The following is a 25272-nucleotide window of genomic DNA, read 5'->3' on the forward strand; positions in this document are numbered from 1 at the left end:
TTTAAAATCATAGAAAGAATAACATCTGTGTAGTGTGTGAACTCTGTATAATGCTTTCATTTGCTTCTTCAGGTAAAATCCCAGATGAAGCCAAAGCCCTTTCTTTATTGGCACCTGCTCCTACCATGACAAGCCTGATGCCTGGTGCAGGGTTACTTCCTATACCTACACCAACACCTTTGACTACAGTAAGTAAAATTCAGTTGCTGTTTGATTCCTGGTTTCATCTATATCTAATAGTCTTTTCTGCATTCAGAGAACAAGAACAATCTGATCCATGGATGTTAATCCTCTTCTTTGTCAGATCAGTGCGAATCTAGCTATGATTCTTCGTTTGAGGGTGGATCACGAGATGCATGTGCACTACCTTTCCTGTTTTTTTCTTTTGGATTTTTAATTTTCAAACTAGTGGGTGAATACTGGTTTTGGTTGTGTCCATGTTACTTGTCCCTTTCTAGACCCATTAATTTGATCCAGTGGCAATGCTATCCACCTCCTAAAAATCATACGAAACATAATATTTAAATTGGCACAGACCTTTATAATGCTGAAATGTTGCATTGGGATGCTCAGTGGTAGGACTTTTGACTGTTTGCCTAGCAATATTTTCACTAGAAATAAGACAGGAGCTAGCTGCTGCTACTTCTACACAGTTCCCATCTGCCCCTGTAAGCTTTTCTTGAAATCAGCAGGCAACTGTGCCCTGTTCAGACACAATTCTGGAAATAGCAAAGCCTACTTTGGAAAAAAATGGGCTTAGTGTCACCACCCCTATGTTACTTGAAGATGAAATTCCTCAGTCTTTCAAATATGTTTAATATCAGTAAGCAGCTGCGTGCTTACTGATAACTCCTGATACTGTCCTGGATTTTTCGTTTGTGTGTTAAGGGTGTCATGCAGATTCTGACTTACTTGTTTTTATAATGATTCCTCATTTGTCTCTGTTACCTGAAGCATTATTCCCACTTTTAAATCCTTAGCTGATAATTACAAGCATCCTAGAAGAAATGAATATCAATTAATTTCTTTCTTCTTTCATCCCTTCCATAAAAACCTTGCTTGAAAATGCAGTGTTGTTTTCTGCTGCAGTATTTCATAAATCTACACAAAAGTTTCCACCCTTTTCAAAGCTTCTAGTCCAGCAGCTGTTTTAGAGTGCACAACTTCTATTCAGAAACAGTGGGACCAAGGTCACCAGTTACAACTGTTGTATAAGAGGCAATGCTTGGCTTTGAAAATCCATTTTTAGTTCACAAGAATGTTGTTGTTTTTTTTTTTCTATTAAGATAGGTGATACTATGCTCACTGATATATGAAGTAATAGTTTAGGCATTTCATAAATTAAAAGTGTGCTTACTCGTGGTTCAACTGCTTAATTGCTGCTAATTAAGCATAATTAATAGCAGGATTTAGAGACATTTGTTTCTAATATAACTTTCTGAAGTGACTCTGTTTTTATACCATCATTAATAAATTATCTGTTATTAACAAATTTCTGTCAGTCTGTTCAGATGTTAGGATGACAGCAAATAGCAAACGCCCCCCCTTATCCTCCAGGAGTTAATTTAATGCATATGTTCAGTATCATACGAATAATTTATCTTGTTCTGTGAATGAAAATTCTAAAAACAAAACCTCAGTATTTTATTCCATGAATCCAGAATTCATTGTTAGTTACAAAGTGGCATTTTTGGGGCTTGGTCTACTGCTGCATCAGTGGTTGCTAGCTGTTGGTTTCTTGGACCGATGGGCTCCACTGGGTAAATGTAGACAACACAAGGAGATGGAATGTAGAGGTGTTATCTGTGGAATTTCCCTTTTTCTCCCGTACAGTATTAATTAACCATGTCATCATGTCACTATTCTCTTTTCCTTAGATTTTAGCAGAAGCAGTAAATTTGCTGTTTTTGTGAAGTTGCTGTTTGGTGAACAGGTTATGCCTAAAAACTTTTTTTTTTTACTTTCTATATTTGTCAATAGTGATGACCAATGGCTTTTCTTTAGATGTTGGAATTGTAAGTAACCAAGCAGAACCCACAGGATGAACTAGAAAATAGTCAAGCATGAGATGCTCTTGTACGTGCATAATAATAGCATTGTGTATACAGATAGGATTTCTCACACATTCTATTAGTAAGGTAGGACTTAAAAATTAAAAGTTTTATTTCATACTTCATTAGATGAGCATACTTAATAACAAAATCACACTTCCTGAATGCTCTGTAGTCATGATTGTCTCTTCCTTGTTCTTAAGTACTTGAAGTACGAAAATGTGCAGGAAATTACACCACTAAAAACTTTCTTCTGAAGTCTGGATATTAACTACAGGGCATTTTTGGTGCAGCAGTACTTGCAAAACATTGTAGTGTATTTTCTTCATAAGTCAGGGGAAGATTAAGATTTTGTTGATTTCTGCAAAGCAAAGACGTTTGTGTGGTGTTAGTTGATTAACTTGGTGTGTGTTTGATGGGCTATTTCCAGTGGCCATGGCATTCTGAATGCATGTTTTGTCTTGATGCTTCTTCTTTCTTGGTTCTCAGCAGTTTCAAGGTGAAATTCTTTATAACCAAACTTAGATAAGTCCTCAGTGATTCCTCATCTGTAATACTTGCTGTGGCAAAAAAAAAAAACAGTAGTAATAGCAATGCTTAAAGACATCCTTATCAATGTGATTGACTACTAGCATTAGAAATTCACGCCTCCATATTTTCTGATTGATCTCTGGTCAGGTGCCTTTAATAAGATGGTAACTAGTAGCATACAGAAAATCTTAACTGTACAAGACTACTTGTGGGTAGAGTTTTATTCTTAAAAAAAAAAAAAAAAAAAAAAAAAGAAAGATTAGGGATCTTGAAGTTTTTGTGTTTTTCAGCTTGGTGTTTCACTTGGCACTTTGGGAGCAATACCAGCGGCAGCACTGGACCCTAACATAACAGCACTTGGGGAAATACCACAGCCACCAATAATGGGAAATGTGGACCCATCCAAAATTGATGAAATCAGGAGAACAGTATATGTTGGAAACTTGAATTCCCAGGTAGCTTTTTTTTTGTTTGTTTGTTTTGAATGAGAAACTCTAATATAAGATATAAATTTGTAATTTACGGATTGTAGTCTTAAGAGCTTTTTGTAGCTGATGACAGTAGGAATTTAAGAAAAAAAAAAAATCTCGCCATTTTTGGTTACTAGTATTATTTTAAATTTTGAATGCTCTTGCACTAATCAGATCAGATCCTGCACCAGACTGTAATTCAGATTAGCAGGATGCCAGAGGAATAACAGTGTGACTGAATTCAAGCAACAGAAATAAGATCGTACATGTTGATCCAACTGGAACGTATTAATTGAGTGATTTCCTTAGAAGCCAGGAGATCATGATAGCTGTTCCTCTATAATACTGTGCAGCTGCTTATAGTATTGTGCAGTGCTTAAGCAAGGAATTCACCTTCTGAATTACAATAAATTAACTATAGCAGAAGGTTAATGATTTGTCCTAGTAAAAGTTGCAAAATTAGCCTGAGTATTTCTGAGTTTCAATGACAGAAAAGCTAGGTCTGTCAGAAATCTGTTTTTTTCATCAGTTACTGATTTATTTATTTGAAATATGATTTGTTTTTGATTGATGGCAATATGAGTATTTGTTTTGGGGGGTTATTTGATTGCCAAAATAGCTACTAGATTATAAAAGTACCGTTGATTGCAATAAAATAAAACAAGCGGGAAGCTAGTAGAAAAAATAAAACCAAAGCCTTGTAATGTTGTTCTGTTTTTTGTTCTTGCTGTTTTTAACTGATCAAAAATCGTAATAGCAGAAATAGCTTTGACATAGGTGTAAAAGGAAATGCCTCAACAGTTACTTCAAATGGGTTGCCTGAAATGTGCAAAATCCTGTGCAAGTTTATTTATTGCTTAAATGTAAGACTTCAGGACTTGTGGTTGCACTATTTTAAACTGTATTTTATTCTTCAGATTAGTGGAAGAAAAAATAATGCCTGTCTATCCTATAGTGTAACGTATCAAACCTGTGTCACCTGTGTAGTAATGGTGAAATTTCTTAGCAAAAGCTATAGTTTTTATGTTACCTGATATGTTGGATAATTTTTTCATTATGTATTTTACTTCAGCCGAGCTCTTTGACTTTTTCTAGACTACCACAGCGGATCAGCTGCTCGAATTCTTTAAGCAAGTTGGAGAAGTCAAATTTGTGCGAATGGCGGGTGATGAGACTCAACCAACACGGTTTGCTTTTGTGGAATTTGCAGACCAGAATTCTGTACCTCGAGCTCTTGCCTTTAATGGAGTTATGTTTGGAGACAGGCCACTGAAGTAAGAAATGAATTATCCATATGAATATTGAATGAGAGATTTCATAGCATCCTCATGCATTCATGACTCTGATCTGTAGGAATATACTGTGATGAATATTTTTTCAATATAATGATCTGTTGTTGGTTAACTGGAACACTTTTGTAAACTCCACTTTCAAGGTTGGGTGTAACTTCCTCTAAGATGAATGTGAACGGCCTAGAGCAGAGTACATTTACATTTAATATTGAGGCAATGGAAGCCATAACAGGGAGAGAATCTGCAAAGTCCTTTGTCCAAAGTTTTATATATGAAGTCTGTGTAAAATAGGCTTTAACTTTGAGGTTTGATCTAAACCAGAGGAACAGATTTCTAGACTTGAACCTCTGTTTGTTAAGAGTAAAACAGAAACATTGTGTCTCATTTATTTAAAAGTGGTAACATTAGAAAGGAATAAAATACACATCTCAGATATTTAGGCAACAGATAAATGCTATGAAAAATCTGCAGTTTTACTGAACTTTGAAATTTTTAATCATATGTTGAAGTTTAAATGTTTTCCTTTCTTATGTTTCATTTTGTGTTTTCAACTGTTTGTGTGTTAAAGGTTTTATTTTTCCTTAATTTAGAATAAATCACTCCAATAATGCAATAGTGAAGCCTCCTGAAATGACACCACAAGCTGCTGCCAAGGAACTGGAAGAAGTGATGAAGAGAGTAAGGGAGGCCCAGTCTTTTATTTCTGCTGCTATTGAGCCAGGTAGGCATATTATATTCACTGTGTAACAGACATGTTCTACGTGCACCTCCGTACGTGATTTTAAGAGCACTTTGAGACACAGGAAAAGGTTACTCAGAGCTGTACAGTATCTGTGGAAGAAAATTAAAATAATCAAAATTGTCTTCATGCAACAGAGCAGTTGACTGTTTTTTATTTCCATCATTTTTTATCTTTGCATACATGTTCACTGCATGTTTTCAAAGGTAGGAAAACAGTGCTAAAGTGAACAGTATTAGTAGTTGGTGCTTTTAAAATTCGAAGTACATACGAACTTTTACATAAAGTTACTATATTTTTTTTTGTTCTTCTAGCACACATTAGTGTTGTAATTCATGATCGGAGGAGCTAGCATTCTGGTGAAAGCACCAATATTATGATTTATTTACTGTTAGCAAATTAATTTTTTCCCTGTGCTCTTTTTCATGCTGGCTGAAGACTGTACATTCTCAAACCAAATGGGATCAGAGAATGAATCTGGGATGAAACTTAATATATTGTAATGAACTTTTTTTCATCCAAATCATTTCACTGATCCCTGTTAACAATGAAATGTCAGGTCAAGGGGGAAGATGTTAATGGGCTGAGAGGTTAGATGCACATTTCAGTGCTGATGATTTAAAGCACAGCATAAAAAATTCTCTCATTGTTCAACTACCGAGTAAGTTCCTCCTTTTCATTTTGATTTGTGAGATTTAGACATTTTATTAACAATCTCAGATTTTGGCTTATGTAGGTTAGATAGCTGGTAGTATTGAGATTTTGGGGAGAGATGAGTTTTTTTTTCTGTTTTTCTTTCGGGCTGGAATTAAAACAGCTGTAATATTTCCTTTATGTGAAGTGGTTTCTTTTAGAGGCTGAACCAAAGTTTGCTGAGATTGCTGATAGGCTTAACACTGACTTCGTGGCTTTTGAATCAAACTTCTCAGCCCCTTTTCTCCATCCCTTCCTCCCCAAAATAATGCATGAGGAATGAAACTTCAGTGTTTGTGCAGTTGTTGAAATGTCTAAAAGTACTGAAAGTATTAACTACTTTATTTTTTATTCTTTATTTTTTATTATTTTATGTTTGTTTTTTTTTTCCAATTTTTACCCTCTATTCTAATTTACTCTATTTTTCTCAGGTTATTAAAAACAAACAAAAAATAGTAGTTTTATTAATAATATACCAACAGGAGAACATGTTGTAATCTTGTGCATTGTGGCAGCAACATAAGTCCCTTTCCTAATAGAGCTAGCTGTTTATAATTATCTGGTTTATGTGTACTGCTGCAGGATGGCTGCACTCAACGAGTATATGCAATGACTTTCTTGGATGTTTCTGAAGGATATTTGCAAAGAAGGAAGATGTGCAAAGAGTAGGCCCCTTGCACTATATGTGGTACATTCCACTTGTGCCAGATTGTTAACTGGGATCTTTAAATGTTCTGAGCTTACACTGCAAAGTGGTTTTTTCCTCTCAGAGTCTGGAAAGAGCAGTGAAAGAAAAGGCGGTCGATCTCGTTCCCATTCTCGTTCAGAATCCAGGTCTAGCTCAAAATCCCGATCTAGAAGGAAAAGATCACATTCAAAACATAGGTAGGTATGTTTTTGTTTTGGACTAAGGTGATATGTTTTTTCTTGAATGATGGTGGTTACTGAGATTTCTTAATTATGAGACAAATGTCAGTGTAGAGGGGATTAGTAGTTTATACTAACCAGATCAGGGTAACGGGGATCTTTATCTGAACAGATACTCTTTCCCTTTAAATGCTAATGTTTTCAAAATTACTTTCAATTAAAACACAATGGAAGGTACTTTCTGTGCAGGGTAGCATGACCTTATTTCATTTTGTGTCTTCTGTATTTAAAAACAAACGAACAGTTAGTTACCTGTGCTTTGTGGCTGGAATATTTAGTTTTAGTTTTAACACCCTGAACAGACAAGGTGGCTGGTTTTGCTAGTAGAAAGTCATTGCTGTCCCAAACTTCTAAACACGTAGTTAATAAAAACAGTTTTTCTATTTATTGTACTGTAAAGTTAAATCTCTGACAAGCCAGAAGAAAAAGGTAGGGGTAATTTTTCATTCTTCAGTTTGTTTGCTTTTGTTAAATTTGCTAATTTCTGAAACAGGCTTTGAAATATAGGAGGAAAGGGAATCTCTAGATCGCTGTTAAAGTTTGTACATTAACATTTTTTCCAAGAATGAGACAATATTTTTATGTGACACTTGCATATGCTTTCTAAAATCGTTCATATTTTTTCAATTTCTTGTGTTTATGTAATCAGTCTGAAGGTATTTGGTTACATTAAGTATCAAAAACCAAAGCATTCAAGTGTGTTTTATAGCTTACACTTTAGAAAGGTGAGTGTTGTCACTGTTGCAGAAACACTTGTGTTGCATCCTTTCTTACATTTTTTGTGTACATCTTTTACACACAGGATAGAGGGGCTGGATAGAGGGGCACAGCACATCATTTATATTAACAATGCAGTATGATCTAAGTGCAGGCTTCAGCTTTGTAAAAGCAAGACACCGCAGCACATATTCTCTGACATCAAACCATTGGGTAACTTTTTAATGCAAGAACAATGATTTGGTCACTTCATTATTGCATGCTTCTCTGCTGTTTCTCTCAGTCAGGACGTAATTGAGTCTTCGTTTTGTGTACCATTTGAGCCATTTCTGTGCTGTTCTGTATTTACATAAAACAAACTGAGTTCTAGAAGATAAATTTGCATTTTTCACTTGCAGAAAACCTAGGCTTTAAACATGTTAACAAGTTGATAGTTAATTTTCTTTATAAAAATCTTTTACCAGTGTTAAAGTTTTGAGTATATGCTAAAAAAAAGTCAGTATCATTCATTGAAGCAAATTTATTCCTAAGAATTATCTATCTGTACCACTTTCCTGTTTTTGTGTTTAATAAACCACCTAAATCCCTATCTTCTTTATAATGCAAATTTTAATAAAGGGCTTATTTTGTCTAAATTGCAATCAATTTATCCTGTAATTAGTTATTTTTCTACACTGATACATGGTATGAAGCTGCCTCTTCTCTTCTCTTGGTATATCTTATTCTGTGTGTCTTGAGCTGCAGAAGACAGGTGGAGCTGGTATTTTTTGTCTTCATATTTTTCAGAATTTATTGAGTAGTATATATATAGTCTTTCTGTCTTTGGTAACGTTAACATCATGGTACATGAACCTCTCAGGCAAAGTATCCAGTGATTGTTTTTTGAAACATAACGTTCCAATTCAGCCTTTTATTTTAAGCTTCCTAGACAATACAATCATCCAAAAATGATAAATGTTTTGGAAAAAAAAGTATATTCATTTTTAAAAGTCTTGTTTTTGTCATCAAATCTGAGACTATGCTATGTATTTTTATCAGAAGACTGGAATTGAATTTCTATTGGGCTGTCCGCACGTTATTTGTATTCCTTATATATCACATAGCAAATGCTCATTGATTTTCTTGATAATTCTTGAGATTCAAATCCATACTTACAAGTCCTTTCAACTGAAAAGGTACCTTCAGTAAATGCTGAAACACAGATAGTGACAGTTTCATTTTTTTTTATTTGGAGATCCAACCAGATGACCAAGACTGCAATAAGTGCCTAGAGAAGAGGAAAAGTGCAACTAATGGCTTTTACAAGTTGATTTTAGATGTTATGCACTGAGATTTATTAAGAAGAGCTATCCTAATATGATAAGAATTTACATTTTCTGGAATATTCATAGAGGTTGTAATAAAATATGAATGTTACTTGAATATTACTTAAATGGTGCATTGTGTCAAAGGAAAGCACGTTTGCTAAAATGATGGTAGGTACTGTATTACTGAGATGTAGCTATATAACTTTCTGTAGTTAGGCAAGATTTCTGTTTTTTTTTTTATTATTATTATTTTTTTCCTGTATTGGTTGACCTGTTTTTTTGAAGTTTCAATATTAAAGTATTTTTCTTGTGGTATCATTCATATAGAAGTAGGTCTGGCAACAGATCACTCTCAAGACACAAGGACAGACGCAGATCCAGAAGTCCCCTAAAAAAACGGTCTAGATCTAGAGAAAGGCGGAAGTCAAGAAGTCGATCTCGTTCTCGGTGAGTTTACAATCATAGGAAATGTAATATAAACTGTAAAAAGAAGTATACACTTTTTCTTAGCATACAGTACAAAGTGTGTTTTTTTTTGTTTTTGTTTTGTTTTTAAAATGTAACAAATGTTTTACGTGATGGTAAAGGATGAAGTCTAAATGCTTTGTCTTGTTCGTAGGGTTTGTCTATGAAGCAAAAGTATAGAAAGTAAATTTTTTATACTGAGGTATCTAAACTTCAGTAGAGAAATTAGTTCTATGTTTATATGTACGTAGAATCATACAATCACTTGGGTTAGAAATTACCTTTAAAGATCATCTGATTCCAACCACCGTGACAGTGACACCTTCCACTAGACCTGGTTGCCCAAAGGTCCATTCAACTTGGCCTTTGACACTTCCAGGGCATCCAGAACTTCTCTGGGCAACCTGTGCCAGTGCCTTGACACTCACACAGCAAAGAATTTTTTCCTATCATGTAATCTAACTCTCTCCTCTTGTAGTTTAAAGCCACTCCCACTTGTCCTATCACTCCACTTCCTGACAGGGTCCCTTCCCAGTTTTCCTGTAGGCCCCCCTTAGGTACCAGAAGATCTCAGTAAGGTTTTCCCAGAGCCTTCTCTTCTCCAGGTTGAACAGCCCCAACTCCCTCAGCCTGTCTTTGTAGAAGAGGTGCTTCATCCCTCTGATTATTTTTGTGGCCCTCTTGTGCACCCACTCAAACAGGTCTGTCGTATGCTGGGGGCCTCAGTATAAAGGCAGTACTCTAGGTGGGGTCTCATGAGAGCAGAGTACTGGAGGAGAATCGTCTTGTGTCCACACTACTTTTTATGCAGCCCAGAATATCATTAGCTTTCTGGCTACAAGTGCACATTGCTGGCTCATTGTAACCCTGTTGCAGAAGGCCACCAAATTTGTAAGGCCCTCAGTGAAGACATGTTGGATGTTGCCAGTCACCTCTGTTTTTTATGTGCCTTATCATAGTTTCCAGGAGGATCTGCTCCACAATCCGACTGGGCACAGAGGTGAGACTGACCAGCCTGTAGTACCCTGGGTCTTCCTTTTTTCCTTTTTAAAAAATTGATGTTAAGTTTCCCCTTTTCCGATCACTAGAAAATTCACTGGACTACCATGACTTTTCAAACAGGATGGGTAGAGCCTTAGCAACTTCATCTGGCAGTTCCCTCGGGACTCTTGGGTGTATCTCAAGTGCTGTGGACTTGTGTACATTCAGGTTCCTTAGATGATCTTGAAAGCGATCTTCTACAGCAGGTGGTTCTTCATCCTCCTAGTCCCTGCCTTTGCCTTCTATGTGGCTAGAGCACTTGCTGGTGAAGAATGAGGCAAAAAAGTCACTGAGTACCTCAGCCTTCTCCATATCCCAGATAACCAGGTGTCCTGTGTCGTTTTGGAGTCCTTTGATATGTCTGACTGTTCCTGGCTGTATGTATTCCAGTTCCCTCCACACCTCTCAGAAAAGAGGTGTCTCACCTACAACTATCCCCAGTCACCTTTTTGTGGTTGCAATATGACAACAGGTCCTTCCTCTTCAGTCTGCAGAGCAGTGAAGCAATTCTGTAAGGGTACCTTAGGCTTCAGGGGTACTCTTTTCCTCCTGCTGATCCTTGCCATTGCAGGCTTCCATTCTTCCACACTGTTGGCATCCCTCCTTTCTGTGCGTGCTGGTGGGGGATTTTTTGGCTGTTCTGCTGTGGGTCCACGAAACACTGCACTTGGAAGCAGCTATCTAGCTCCTTCTTGGCCTCCCTGATGTTACACAGCTTACTGGAGGCAGTTATACTGCCTCCTGCAGCTCAGCCACCTGCTGCAGGACATCCTCCACCTGGGCACACCTTCTGTAGGCAGGTCTGTCACCTGTCCCTGCCCCAGGAGTAAGGCCTGTGTGCTTCCTGCAGTCAGTTCTGCACTGCAGCCTGTCCCTTCAGCAGCTCCACCTGGCTGGAGGCATCGGACAGGACTGAGGGAGATGGTGCAGTCCCCCCAGCTGGAGCTGCAGTGTTTGCTCTCAGAGTGCCCACCATTCTGCCTTGAGGGTCTGGTAGGATGCGTGCTCTTGACCAGTGCAGGTGGTCGCAGAACAGTCCTGGCTGGTGGTTTATGTGCGCTCTGGGTCTCCCACTTAGCCAGCAGAAAGTCTTTTGAAAAAGCACCCTCCTGTGCAAAATGCCGCTCTGTGCCCGGTCCCAGTGCTAAACCCTTCTTCCAGTGAAGAAAGATAGGGGCTATGCCTGGAGCCTTTCAGGTCTGAATGAGTCCTTCTGAGAATCTTTAAAAACGTTTGAATAAGTACGAATACCAAAAGACACAAACTTCTATCAGTCTGGTTCTTGTGGACCTGAAAAGGCTTGTTAATCAACTCTTTGTATCATGCTTTCTCCCATTTATCTGAATAATTGTTTATTTTCGTATGTTTTAGAGGCAGCTCATGTGCATGTCCACTAGGAAAGATGGTCAGGGGTCTCCCACTTCCAAATAATCCTATGCTGAAATGTAATTTTCCAGCTAAAGCTGTGATCTAATCAGTTTTTATTTGGTTTTACTATAATATCATTGGAATGTTTCTCACTGTTTTTCTTCTTATGAACAGGTATCACTCTGCCTGTCCTATAGAAGTTCTGTTTACCTTGCTTTTGTTTTTACTGTCTTACCAGTTTTCTTACAGTTCGATTGTTTTCAAAATCGTAATTACATTACAGAAGACTGAATTGTCTTGATTGAGTTTTGACCTTACATTTGCCTTTTAAGAGAATTGTTTGGCAAAGTTTTACCCATTTTTTGTTTTTCTGTAGTCACTGGTGTTGGATTTCCAAGCACATACAGGTTATCAGTACAAGAGAACACTGCAGAATAAAGGCTTCTGTCCAGTCATCTGTCATTGTTCATACAGGGCTAGTTAATTTGCAGTCCATTTTATATGGATCCAAGTAAAATAATAATTTTTCAACAGAGAGGCATACTTTCTCTTGAGCATTCAGTGTATGCTAAGACTTAGTTGTAATTTTTATTAGAAAGATCAAAGAAGAATTAATGGATTTTTGTTTGAATTTTCACAGGGACAAGAAAAGAGACAAAGAAAAGGTCAAGGAAAAAGAAAAGACCAAAGAAAAGGAGAAAGAGAGAGACCGAGACAAGGAAAAGGAAAGAGACCGGGACAGAGACAAAGAAAGAGAAAGAGAGCGAGATAAAGAGAGAAACAGGGATAAGGACCGGGATAAAGAGCGTAACAAAGATCGAGAGAGAGTCAAAGACAAGGATAGGGATAGAGACAGGGACAAGGATAAGGACAGGGACAAAGAAAGGGAAAAGGAAAAAGATAAGGATAAGGAAAAAGACAGGGAAGAGGTAGATCAGAACAAGGAAAAAGAAGATGTTGAGAAAGATGGGGAGAAGGACAGAGAGAAGATGAAGGACAAGGAGGGAGATAAAGACAAAGGAGGGGACAGAGAAAAAGAAAAGGAAAAAGATGGGGATAAGGAAAAAGAGCGAGAAAGAGAAAAAGAGAGGGATGATAAAAAGAAGAAAGAGAAGAGATCCAGAACACCCCCAAGAAGCTATAGCTCTTCAAGAAGATCTCGTAGCTCCAGCAGGTTTGTTGTTCAGAATTTTTTCATGCTTTTTTTGGACTTCTCAGCAAAATGAAATACATCCGAATTTTTATTTATCAATATCATGGTCTTGGTAATTCCATTTTGTATTCTCTCTGTTTTATAGATTTCCTTACAAAGGTAAACAAATTACAAAGAGCTCTGTATCATACCTGATAGAACACACAGTCTCTTGTTGGGCTGCTGGTGCTTGCCTTTCACGTAACTTTATAGCATATACAGTCTTTGAGAACAGTAAGTAGATGGCTCTTGTGCCATTTCTGTGTTAGAGCCATCCAGAAATTTCAATCCCGATGACAGTTTGAGTCATTCTTAACATAATTCCTTGGTTTCTGAAATACTGTATGGTGTTCATCTGTAGAGCAGTTTGTTGGGTTTACAAACACTTGGGTGGTGGTAGTATTTGTGAATTGGCTGTCTTAGGAATGACAAGCAATGAAATTTCTGGTCTGGATGGCTGACTGCAAGAAGTTAGCATGGCATTTTGACTGGTTAGCCTTTCAGAAAGTGAATATATCTCAGTTGAAAGATAAAGGTATGTTTCTAAGCTGGTTAGATGGTCTGGTAAAGTGAAAAAGTAACACTCCTTAACCATGCTGATAGCAAACAGGAAGGCAGTCAAGAATTAATCTACTTGTTGTTTTTGCCTCTAAGAGAGGGTAAAGTGGGTGGATGTCTAGATAAATTCAGTACAGGAAAAAGAGGCTGTGAGACTGATGATAAGCTCTCTAAGTGGACCAACTGTAGCAAAAGGTATTGCTTCTGAGTTAAGGTCAGGAAAAAATCCTTTCTGAATACCTCAACAATTACGTAGTTCACTAATATCTCATGTAAAATTTAAATATGAAATTCCATCTGCTACCTTGAGAGAATGTAATACCGGATGAGTTGGGAAGAGTTCTACATGTTGTTAGGGAATCCTGGTGTTTCCCCTAGCGGCATTGGTCACCCCTTAAGACTCTTAATTAAGAGTCAACTCTTAATTAAAGCGAAGAGAATGTAATGGTAACCATATATCAGCTCTATCTGGATACCTCAAAGGAAAGGACCATACTCAAGGATTTCCTTGGGTTCTTATACCCATACAATCTTAATTTTCTCAGCTATAATACAATCAATTCTTGACTCATACATGTGATGTCCCTTCATATTGTCAGCTCTTCATTGCAGGGATGTTTTCTGTTACCTAGCAGAGCAGGCTCTCATCCAGTGCTGTCCTTGGTCAGCACATCCCTCCCTTTCCCAGTCTGTGCCACCCAAACACAACGCCACTCACTGCTGCTCAGTCACCACTACGTACCAAGTTCCCTTACACAGAGCTCATTCTGTGGCCTAAGGCATCACTACATTTACTCTATTAATGTCAAACAATAGCTACCTGAGTTTGTTACATACCGGCAACTTGTTTCCCTTTCAGTGGTGTTAGCGCTTCACTGGAAAAAAGCAGAATTCCCTTGCCCCTCAAAATTCAGGAGTTCAGGATTTGTATAATGCAGAGAAGTCTGTAAAGGTTTCTGTACTTTCTGCTTGTTTTTGTGAAATGCCCACGTTGTTTTGGAGGTGTATGGGCAAACTACTCTAACTTCTTCCTGAAAAGAAGTTGTGGGGAGCTGGGGTTTGGCCTCTTCTCGCAGGTAACTAGTGATATGACAAGAGGGTAGTGACCTCAAACTGTGCCGGGAAGGTTCAGATTGGAAATGAGGTGACATTTCTTCCCAGAAAGAGCGGTCAGGCATTGGAGTGAATTGCCCAGGGAGGTGGTGGAGTCACCGTCCCTGGGGGTGTTTAAGGAAAGGTTGGACCTGGTGCTTAGGGACATGGTTTAATGGGTTATACTGCTAGTAGGGGGATGGTTGGAGCCAGATGATCTTGGAGGGCTTTTCCAACCTTAATGACTCTGTGAGTCTGTGATTCTTTGTGGCATATGCACAGTCCTGTTTTGGTGCACTTAGCGTAGTTTCTGGAAGGATCTGCTCCACAATCCTGTTGGGCACAGAGGTGAGACTGACTGCCCTGTAGTTCCCCAGATCTTCCTTTGTTCCCTTTTTAAATATGTTTGTTGAGCATGGGCTGGTAGGAAGATAACTCGGGGATATTTATGTAGTTGTTGCCTCAAATAATGAGAGGTTTTGTCATTCCTGAGCTTATTATTCGTATTCTTTGCTGATCTTGAATTGTTTGATTCTGCAGAGAAAGGCGTAAAAGGAAGAGTAGAAGTCCCTCCAAGTCTCCTAAGACATCCAAAACAACAAAAAGAAAGTCTTCACGAACTCCTTCTCCAAGAAGGTCAGTTTGGTGTAAATCTAGTTAATGAGCAGTAAAGGAGGAAAATGGTACAACATTTTGTCAAATTGAAATGTGGCATAGAGATCATCATTATGAAAGGAACCAAGTCGATTTGTGTTTCTGCTGTTTGTTTTCTAATGCAAGGGGATCTTTAATAATCGTTCTCTGTTGTAAAGAAAAGGTCAGTGTTTTTCAATAAACATTCAAAAATGGATACAGGGACTTTTATAGAAAACAAGTAGGAAAGTATTTTCATTGATTTACCTTTGCATCATTTCAAATGATCTCTGTTGGTCAATATGATTCAGTTTTAATTAAAAAAAAAAAAACACAAACAAACAAACAAAAAAAAACATAACACAGCTTCATGGGCTCAAGCTTTGTAATGCTTTGAACTATCATCTGTCAGTGATATAAATTTGTTTCAAATAATGAAAACCCTTCCTCAGAGACAATTTATTTTGCTTTTCTCTTTGTAAATAGCATTCATTCTGAACACATGCATTCTTCGTCAGTCAAAAAAATCTAGTTGTCTTTATGAAGGGCTTTTTGTTACATTTTGAGATTTTTTTTTTGGAAATCCCCCAGATAAGAGTGTAGTTTGCAGTTAAATGGTTTGAAGATGGCTGACCATTTCCAAAACAAAACAAGTATACCAACATTCTTAGTTACTGTACTGTGCATATTACTATACAATATACTTGATGCAAGCGTTGGTAGTACGTTTGTTGCTTTTGGACCAAATTCTGACTTGAGTAATACTTTTCATAAACAGAAACAAGAAAGAAAAAAAAAGAGAAAGGGATACAAACAATGAAAGAAGAGAAAGAGAACGTTCCACCTCCAAGAAAAAAAGTAGTAAAGAAAAAGAGGGGAAGGAGAAATCTGACAAAAGCACCACTGCTTTGAAGGTAAGCTTTGTGACCAAGTGATAAGTAGCTGAATGTTTCCAAGTGCTCCAAGATTATATTGGAATTTCCCCCCCTATTTTCTTTTTCTGCTCTCGTATTTCCTCTCTTTTTTCCTTACCAAATTAGTGCAGCTTGAAACGCATGGGTTTATCTTTTGTCAAAAGGAGACATGAAAGTCATTCTCTGCTTGATGTTAGTAGCTCAGTTTGATCAGTCTTTGTGTTTGAACTTAACCAACTGGTGGGAGTGTGTATGTATGGACTACAGAAGCCCTCTGTTTTGGTTTCTCTCTTTTCTGTTCTCTGCCATATGTTAGGAGTTAGCTGACTGTATCCGTACAAAGATGCAGGAAGCTTATTGTGAAGCAGGCTTCAGAAACAGCTTGGCTATCAAACTCAAAATACATTGTGTTGTTTTTTTTTTTTTTTTTAATACATTTTCACTCTGTAATAGTGCAGCCTCTCCCACTTAGTTTTGTCCTGGGCTGTGTGTTGAACTGTGCAGGAAGGAACATTGAAGATTTGGGGAAGGACAGTGTGGGGTTTTACCTTGCAAAATAGAAGGTGGTACGATTAAGAAAAGAATAATGAAATATCTTTCAATTCAAATCTTGTAATTTGAAAAACCATATGCATTTATAGAGTAGGTGTATTCAGAATGTTTCAGCTCATAGAATCATAGAATATTCCAAGTTGGAAGGGACCCACAAGGATCCTCAAGTCCAACTCCTGGCTTTACACAGAACGACCTAAACATCAGACCATGCGTCTGAGAGCGTTGTCCAAATGCGTCTGGAACTCTGTCAGGCTCGGTGCTGTGCCCACTGCCCTGGGCAGCCTGTCCCAGTGCCCGACCACCCTCTGGGCGCAGACCCTTTCCCTAACCCCCAGCCTGACCCTCCCCTGTCCCAGCTCCATGCCGTTCCCTTGGGTCCTGTCGCTGTCCCCAGAGAGCAGAGCTCAGCGCCTGCTCCTCCGCTCCCCTCGTGAGGGAGCTGCAGGCCGCCACGAGGCCTCCCCTCAGCCTGCTCTGCTCTGGGCTGAGCACACCAAGGGACCTCTTCCCCTCTAGACCCTTCACCATCCTGGTCGCTCTCCTTTGGACACTTCTTATATTGTGGTGCCCAAAGCTGCACACAGTGTTTGAGGTGAGGCCACACCAGTGCAGAGCAGAGCAGGACAATCTCTTCCCCCGACCAGCTAGCAGTGCTGTGCCTGATGCACCCTAGGGTACGTCAGGCCCTTTTGGCTGCCAGGGCACACTGCTGACTCAGAAGCCCTAGATCGCCTTCCGTGGGACTGCTCTCCAGCCTCTTGTCCCCCAGTCTTTATCTGTAGCCAGGGCTTGCCATGTCCAAGGTGCAGAATCCAACGCTTGTTCTTGTTAAACTTCGTATTGTTGGTGCCAACTGCTTTTATAAACAAGAGATTTGTGTAACTTAGTGTACTATTTGCTTCAGTAATTCTCTTATGTAAAATGCATTAGTAATGTGACAAAATATATGAAACAAAATCCTGTTTTGTTTAGAAAATATGGTGAAGTCTTAACTTCTAGAGCTGTTTCTCATAGGTTCCGTGATACTATTCTGTTTTATCTGAATATTGATGATAAAGACAGATCACTTTACAACAGTGATTTCTTGGCTGACACATGATGGCTTCACTTTAGCTACTTGAAAAGAAAGCTGTCTAAAACAACAAAAAAAAAAAAGCCACTGCATCTATTCTAGAAATTGCTGACACAAGATAGGCATGTAAAAATAGAGGCAATCAAAATACCAAGAGTTAGTTGGGTGTCATGTCCTGTAATGCTGAGAGTGAGATTTTTTTGTAAAATAATTTTCTCTTTTGTAGGACAAAGATTACACTAAGGAGGATCAGAATTCAGAAACTGACAAGGATATTGACAACAGAGATACACAAAGGACAGATGAAGTCAAACTACAACAGAATGGGAACTGTCAACCAAATGAAGATAACCTCTCAATTAAAATGGAAGAGGTTTAAAGCAAATAATGAACCTCTAACTCAACTAAGGAATGAAATCCAAAGCTTTTTATTTCCCAGAATGAGGAAGAAATGTCAAAGCAATCAACCTGAACATGTTGATAGTAATAGTAGCTCTTCCAATTCTCGTGATAGCTTTGTTGTCTTCTTGCTGTAAAGCAAGAAGGCATGGATAATAAGTAGTTATACCATGAAAAGGCAGATGCCGTCAGAACTATTCATCTCAAAAAATCCACGCATTTCCATGATGGCTGTACTTATTGGTAAAATGATTTATGTTAAGTTTTCCCATAGGCTGTTACAAATAAGTAGAAACTGAAAGATGTAAACCTCTACTATCTTTAAAAAAAAAAAAAAAAAAAAAAGCTGAAGATATGCATTGAAGGTTGTTTAAAATATTGCTTGTTGATGACTTGTGTTTTACCTTGTGGGTTAAAAAATCCACAAAAACTTCAATGTGTACTGTTTGATGTGCTTGGAAATGGTGCATAAATATACACTCTTTTGTTGTAAAATGCAACTATAGAAAAGGTTTTTTTTTGGGTCTTATGTTAAAATGCTCACTGACTAGTATGTTTCTCATTTGCTCACTGCTTGAGATTCTTGGTTTTTATTATTTAAAATAATTTCTTACTAATATCCCTAAGCTCAATATTTCCTTTAAAGTATTTGAACAATGCATGCTACTTTTCTGTTCCTAAAAGGAACATTGCCATGTATAATGATAATAGGTTAGCTTATTGGGTTATTTTGGGGATCGTTTTGTTGTTTTCTTTTGTCGTTCCAGAAGTGAGCAGATCTGTATGATATTATCAGAAATTACAGCTTTGTTTTGAGATGTACTGCAGTGTGTCTGTTCAGCTGCAAATAGTACAGGTGCCATTATGAAAACAAATTTTTTCTTATTTGTTTAAAAAATATGGGAGCACAAGCAGAAGCTTTAGTGCCTTCTTAAAATGTGGTATTTTTTAGAAATGTATATGTGCTATTACTCATTTTCAGCTAAATTTTACATCATCTCTTGCTGTTTTGCCACCACCATACTGTAGACAAGAATGCAAGTGATTTGTCAGAATGGATGTTTAATTCACTTCTTTAAATCCATTTTTACATTTATTTTTTATTTTTAGAAAATATATAGGTGAAAGCAAAGATACATTTTGGGGACCACCACTGTACAAATATAATAGCTGAATAAAAAGCATTTTCTGATCACCTGCATCAAAGGCAGCCCTTTAGATATTTAATTACATTTGGATGGCCTTAATTGTTACCTCTCCATCGTTTTCTCTGTTATACGTTAGGTGATGTAAAAGGAATTGTATGCAAAGCTGGGGGGATAAGTAATTTGGGAGAAAATGTTCTAATTTACACAAGAGTTATATGGCAGAGATTCTTTTTTCATTCTCTGGGGAGAAAGCATATAGGGAGATAATGACAAAGCAGATATTTTTTGTCAAGTAAAAACCTGGTTTGTGCTTTCTGAACTAATATAATCAGTTTCATCATTGTGAGATTTTGTAAGAGTCATACTTATAAACTTACTTGTACCTAAAATCAGGTAGATTATTTTTAATACAACTTATTACAATCAAATAACTTAATTGCCTTACCTCATGGAAAGAGTTTCTTTCAGATAAAACAAATAGCATATTAGTGATTTGCTTTCTATTTTTTTTTCCTTTCTGTAGTTCATTTTTATGAAAAAAAGCATGTTACAGGGAATGAAAAATTTGCCCAATTCCTAAAGTAATGAAACCCAGTTAGATTGTGAAGCTGCTTAATCACTCTTCATTTTTGATAAGATGTACCGTTCTTGCCACTGTGTACATTTAAGACTATAGAAAATGCTTTACCATGTAAAGTATAGACAGTCATTTTTGTGATATTTAAGCCACATGCTGTTGGCTGATAAACAGCTTATTCTGATAAAAAGAATGACAAATCTGTACACTTACAGGAAGACTGTGAAGGATTGTGTCTTGCAACAACAGCTGTCTTATTTATGTTGTGTAAGTAGCATAGAGCAAAGAGATTGTTTGTATACTTGTTATCTTTGGTACCATTTCACTAATAAAGTTAAGTATTTTAGAGGGAAGTTTCTGCTGTTACATACTTATTAAAGGAGTATTTTTAGTTTTGGTCTTATTCAGGCAGTTTCTTTTGATGTGAAATGTGGATACAAGTTACTTATACGTTTATTATTTACAATATCTTTGAAAAACTAAGTTTCTTCTTCTCTGGGATAAATCAGAATTCTCGTAGTATATCATGTTTCAGTTGTTGCTAGTCTGAGTTTGTTATCCTGAAGTTGCATAGCTCTATTATATAGCAATTACAGAATATGTAAAGGTTTGTGCACTGTTAGCTAAGAAATATGGCTCTGAAAATTCATAGTTAAGAATGGCAGTTTTATTAGCTAATTATTAACGTGGAAGTCTGTATACAGCATATTGTGTTATATTGTATGTGAATTAATGGTCCCCTTAGAGAAGTTTAAAGTAAGAACAGAAAAACACAAAACAAAAACAAAACAAAACAAAACAAAAAGACACCAAATACACACATTTCCTCCCCACCCCAAGCTGTATTTTCTTACAAATACTGTATTTTCTGGTTTTGCTTCATAAATACTGTGTAGATCTATGAGGATAGCTGTATCTATTTGTATTAGGTGTTCAGTGGTTTTGTTACATTTGTCGAAAGCTGCCATTAGAAAACTAAGGTTGTGCAAAACACCCATCTCTGCAGGGGGAGCAGATCATTTTTTAAACCAATAGTGTAGCACAGTAATGAAGTTCCTGCTTGCTCTGCCATGTTTGTGTGCATAACCCATTAAAGGTGTCCATCATCCACTGGAAATCTATTGCCTTCATCATAACAAGTTTGCATGCTGAGATGCGGTGTCAGGTTATTTGTTTTTGCACTTTTTGAGTTAAAATCGAGTGAAGGTTGTGAGAACAGCATAGTTCATGATAGCTGTATTGTTTTAAATGTGGTTTCATTCGACTTGGCCTTCGTTTGAAAACACGACTCATAATTGCTCAGAAAAAGACAATATGGTGCCATATTGCTAAGAACGTTTAAAGCATGTATGCAGAAGCTTCCATTTCTGACCACAGTTATTTCAAAACTGTTCCTGGAAAACAGATAGGATTTATTTTATTTTATTTTTAAAAGGGGAAGATAGCAGAAGACAACTGCCCACAGATAAAAAACAGGATCCCAACCTCAAAATACAAGTGGCTGTCAGTTAAGTCAATAGATTTACACAGGTGCGAGGGCTGAAAGTTTGTTTGCAAACATTAATGATAATACGCGTAAAGAAACTTGTTATTCAGATTTTTCAATTAAAATGGAGGAGGTCATTTCACTTGGAAAGTGGTAACATCTAAAGAATGCCTGAAATCTGCGAGACCTGGGTTCTGCCTACCCATTAAGTCACCTGCTACTTTCTTACTGTAATTTTCAATAGATCTATCTGAACTAGCTTTAAATTAGCGAGCTGGCTAACAGCAGCAACCAACACACAGTCTGGTTTCTGAAATGAGTTGACCATTTGAGTTCATTTACTCTGCTGCTAAGAAAGTAAATTCTGTAACATGCTCTGCATTACTTGCAATTTGTTTGCTAGTGTTTTCCAGCCTCGTTATGTGTAAGGCAATGTCTGACATTAATTTTGAACTCTGTAAATCTGTTTACTACGTGGTAGCTTCTTTGTGTTGCCTTTACTTTGTACTGTTATTTTGTAATAGTAGTAAGATTTAGGGATTTCTGTGATTTTCTTTCGGTCTAAGCAAAAGTTAAAAAGTAGAGACTGCTATGATTGTAAGATGCAAATTGTTATATACTGCATACGTGTCCTTATTACTGTTTTCAGTTATTTTTTTCATTAACATGTATAGCCATCAGAAGCGGTAATGCCATAGTGCTGTGTGTATCTTTTACTCTTAAATCTGAACCATCTCTGCATCGCTGTCTTTTTCTTAGTTTGTAATGAAGCAAGATTACAGCTCATGCATTTTAACTTTGTAAAATGTTCACTTGGAAGAAGAAAATAAGACAAATCATCTTGAGTTCGGTTAGTCTGGAAGTGGAATTCTAATAGTAAATTTTAAATAAATAAATTCTGCACAATGGAGTATTGCAAGTTGGGGCATATTATGAGTCCAACGTGCTACTTGGTGATACTTAGAGTTTTATATAATTGAATTATTGCCTTCGGTGTTGTCATAGTTTTAAAAGTGAAAATTAAACGTAGTAACACAAATGCTGAGATCTGTAAATGGCTAAAATAATTCAAATCTGTCGGTGCTTAGTTCAGAGAGATTTAGCTTTCTCACCAAAGAATAGAGTGTGGACAGTTGAACTTTGTAGATATTGTTAGTGTTACTGCCTAAAGAGAATCTAAAACCTAATTTTGTTTGCTAATATATAAACAGAAAAACAATTTTCAGCCTGTATGTTAGGTTTATTTTTATATGGTGAAAAGTGTAATTAAAATAATGATGAAAACTAAAATAATTGTTTAAAAGTTTTTTTTTTTTTTTTTTTTTTTTTTTTTTTTTTTTTGCTAATGTAAGATAAATTCAGTTGCTTATTTGTAAACTTCTTGGAGATCTCTCTCTATGTAGTATTTATTTTTATTTGAACTTCAAGAATGCTTCATTTGTAGGTAAGCACCATTGCAGCATCTGAGTGTATTGGTATGGAATTTCCTCTACAGTCTCTTAAGTATAAAACAGCTTAGGATACTTGCCTGATATATGGAAGCAGCTACCTTCCCCATAGTTAGAGGACACCTCTCTAATGCTTCAATTCCATGCTCTCTGAGTATCTGACTGTTGAGAAGCTATCTATGAACTCCATTTTTCATGACGTTTTCTGAAACCACAAACTTATATTATCCAAGAGGGCGTAAGAAAAAAATTGTCATGGCAGTTTTATGATTTTTGAGCAGAACACTGACAGCAACAATGAGGGTTTATTTTGTTTATTTTTTGTTTGTTTATTTAAACCTGTTTGTTTATTTTCTTCTGAGAGCTTCAGCTTACATTTTATTTGGATTCATTGCATTTTTTTAATATAAGATAATCTGCTGCCAAATTTGATGCAAGACTTAAAATTGGTGTAAAAAGTCTGTTCCATACTAACCACGCTACTGACATTTTTCTTCTCACATTGAGAAGGTTACTTGTCTTTTTTGATTTGAAAGATTGTTATCAGCTACAGAAAAAGTCATTCCATCTTCCTTTCACTTAGTCCTTGATGTCATGAACGGATAAGTAGCTCTTAACAGTGCTGATGCACCTGGTTGGTGCAGTAGGTAAAAAATCTGTGACGATTCCAAAAGGATAAGGTTGTGTTTTCATCTAAGGACTAGTCTTTTAGTTTTGAACTACTGGGGAGGTTAATGCATTGATAAAACACTCAGATCTGTTTTATCATACCCGTTTTTATTTGCAACACAATTACACAAATTATTTTTTGTCCTTGTGCTCTTTGATTGTTAAATGCCAGTGATGGAGGGTGGGGGTTAGGGATGGAGATAGGGGAAGGGAGGTGTTAGATGTTTGGTGGGAAATGAGCAGGTTTCTTAGAAGAATAAGTAGCTCTATTCAAACCTGTAGTGCACAGGCTTAAAAGTGGTGCTACAGTGGTGTGTAGAGCATGGTCCACTTAGAAATTGGCACTTCATAAATACATAATTTTCATACTAATTTGATCAAAGGAATGAGTGATCTGCTTTGGAATTCAAGAGTAGTCCAATGTGCACAGTTCCTGTAGCTTATCAGTAGATCATTCCTGGTGTTTTTCTCTGTGATGCAGGAGCCGTGATCAATTTGTTTTACACAACACCTGTCACAACCTGGGCTCAGATATACCTGGGGATCCTCTGCACTACAGCAGCAGAAAAATATTTTTGTCCCTTCTCTAAATCAGATATTTCTGGTATTAAAGAAGGCCTTTTAAGGTTAAGAAATATATATCCAAACTTGTTCTATGTTGGCAGAATGTATTTTTGCATTAATGAAGCAACTGAAATGGTACAAGTAAAGAAATATCAAATGTTACTACAATTTTTTTTTCTTTTTTTTTTTTTTGGTAAATAAACAATGTCCCAAAGTTTTATTGGTGTTAAAGACTGGCTGGATGGCCAGACCCCGAGAATGGTGGTGAACAAAGTGAAATCCAGATGTCGACCGGTCACCAATGGTGTTCCCCAGTGGTCAGTGTTGGGGCCCATCCTGTCTGATATCTTTAGTGATCACTTGGATGAGGGAATGGAGTGCACCCTCAGTAAGTTTGCAATGGCACCAAGTTGAGGGGAAGTGTAGGTCTGCCAGAGGGTAGGAAGGCTCTGCAGAGGGACCTGGACACGATGGGTTGATGGGCAGAGGCCAATGGGATGAGGTTGAACATGGTGAAGTGCCGGGTCCTGCACTTTGGCCACAACAACCCCTGCAGTGCTACAGGGCTGGGGCAGGGTGGCTGGAAAGCTCTGCAGAGGAAAGGAGCTGGGGGTGCTGGTCAATGCTCACCTGAACATGAGCTGGCAGTGTGCCCAGGTAGGTGGCCAAGAAGGCCAGCGGCATCCTGGCTTGTGTCAGGAATAGTGCAGCCAGCAGGAGCAGGGAGGTGATCGTCCCCCTGTACTCTGCTCTGGTGAGACCACACCTCGAGTACTGTGTTCAGCTTTGGGCCCCTCGCTACCAGAAGGACATCGAGGTGCTTGAGCGTGTCCAGAGCAGGGCTACGGAGCTGGTGAAGGGCCTGGAACACAAGTCCCATGGGGAGTGGCTGAGGGCACTGGGGGTGTTCAGTCTGGAGAAGGGGAGGCTCAGGGGAGGCCTCATTGCTCTCTGCAATTCCCTGAAAGGAAGGAGTTGTGGGGAGCTGGGGTTTGGCCTCTTCTTGCAGGTAACTAGTGATAGGACAAGAGGGCAGTGGCCTCAAACTGTGCCAGAAAGGTTCATATTGGAAATGAGGAGACATTTCTTCTCAGAAAGAGCAGTCAGGCACTGGGACAGGTTGCCCAGGGAGGTGGTGGAGTCACCGTCCCTGGGGGTGTAAAGGAAAGGTTGGACCATGTGCTTGGGGACATGGTCTAGTGGGTTATACTGCTAGTAGGGGGATGGTTGGACCAGATGATCTTGGAGAGCTTTTCTACCCTTGGTCAGTCTATGATTAATAAGCTCACTTCCACTAAATTCAGAAGAAAAGCAGAAAATGGCTGTAAAGCAATTCTGTCTTTTGCTTGATATATATATATATT

At 37.7% G+C, this 25272-nt stretch overlaps 1 protein-coding gene across 3 annotated transcripts in view; it reads left to right on the plus strand.

Annotated features, from left to right (window-relative positions):
* The window catches only part of SREK1 (splicing regulatory glutamic acid and lysine rich protein 1), a 38762-nt gene extending 16285 nt beyond the window's left edge, over positions 1 to 22477 (plus strand). For all 3 annotated transcript variants that reach the window (XM_084305475.1, XM_084305477.1, XM_084305476.1), the window contains exons 3-12: positions 73 to 188; positions 2873 to 3037; positions 4148 to 4326; positions 4935 to 5065; positions 6547 to 6661; positions 9055 to 9174; positions 12242 to 12775; positions 14984 to 15079; positions 15855 to 15990; positions 17844 to 22477. In XM_084305475.1, coding sequence (XP_084161601.1) covers positions 73 to 188; positions 2873 to 3037; positions 4148 to 4326; positions 4935 to 5065; positions 6547 to 6661; positions 9055 to 9174; positions 12242 to 12775; positions 14984 to 15079; positions 15855 to 15990; positions 17844 to 17996 — 1745 coding nt within the window. In that variant the 3' untranslated portion in view covers positions 17997 to 22477. The remainder of the gene's footprint in view (positions 1 to 72; positions 189 to 2872; positions 3038 to 4147; positions 4327 to 4934; positions 5066 to 6546; positions 6662 to 9054; positions 9175 to 12241; positions 12776 to 14983; positions 15080 to 15854; positions 15991 to 17843) is intronic.
* The last annotated feature ends 2795 nt before the right edge of the window (positions 22478 to 25272 follow it).

This window comes from Netta rufina (genome assembly GCF_964035555.1).
Source record: "Netta rufina genome assembly, chromosome: Z".
Taxonomy (NCBI): domain Eukaryota; kingdom Metazoa; phylum Chordata; class Aves; order Anseriformes; family Anatidae; genus Netta; species Netta rufina.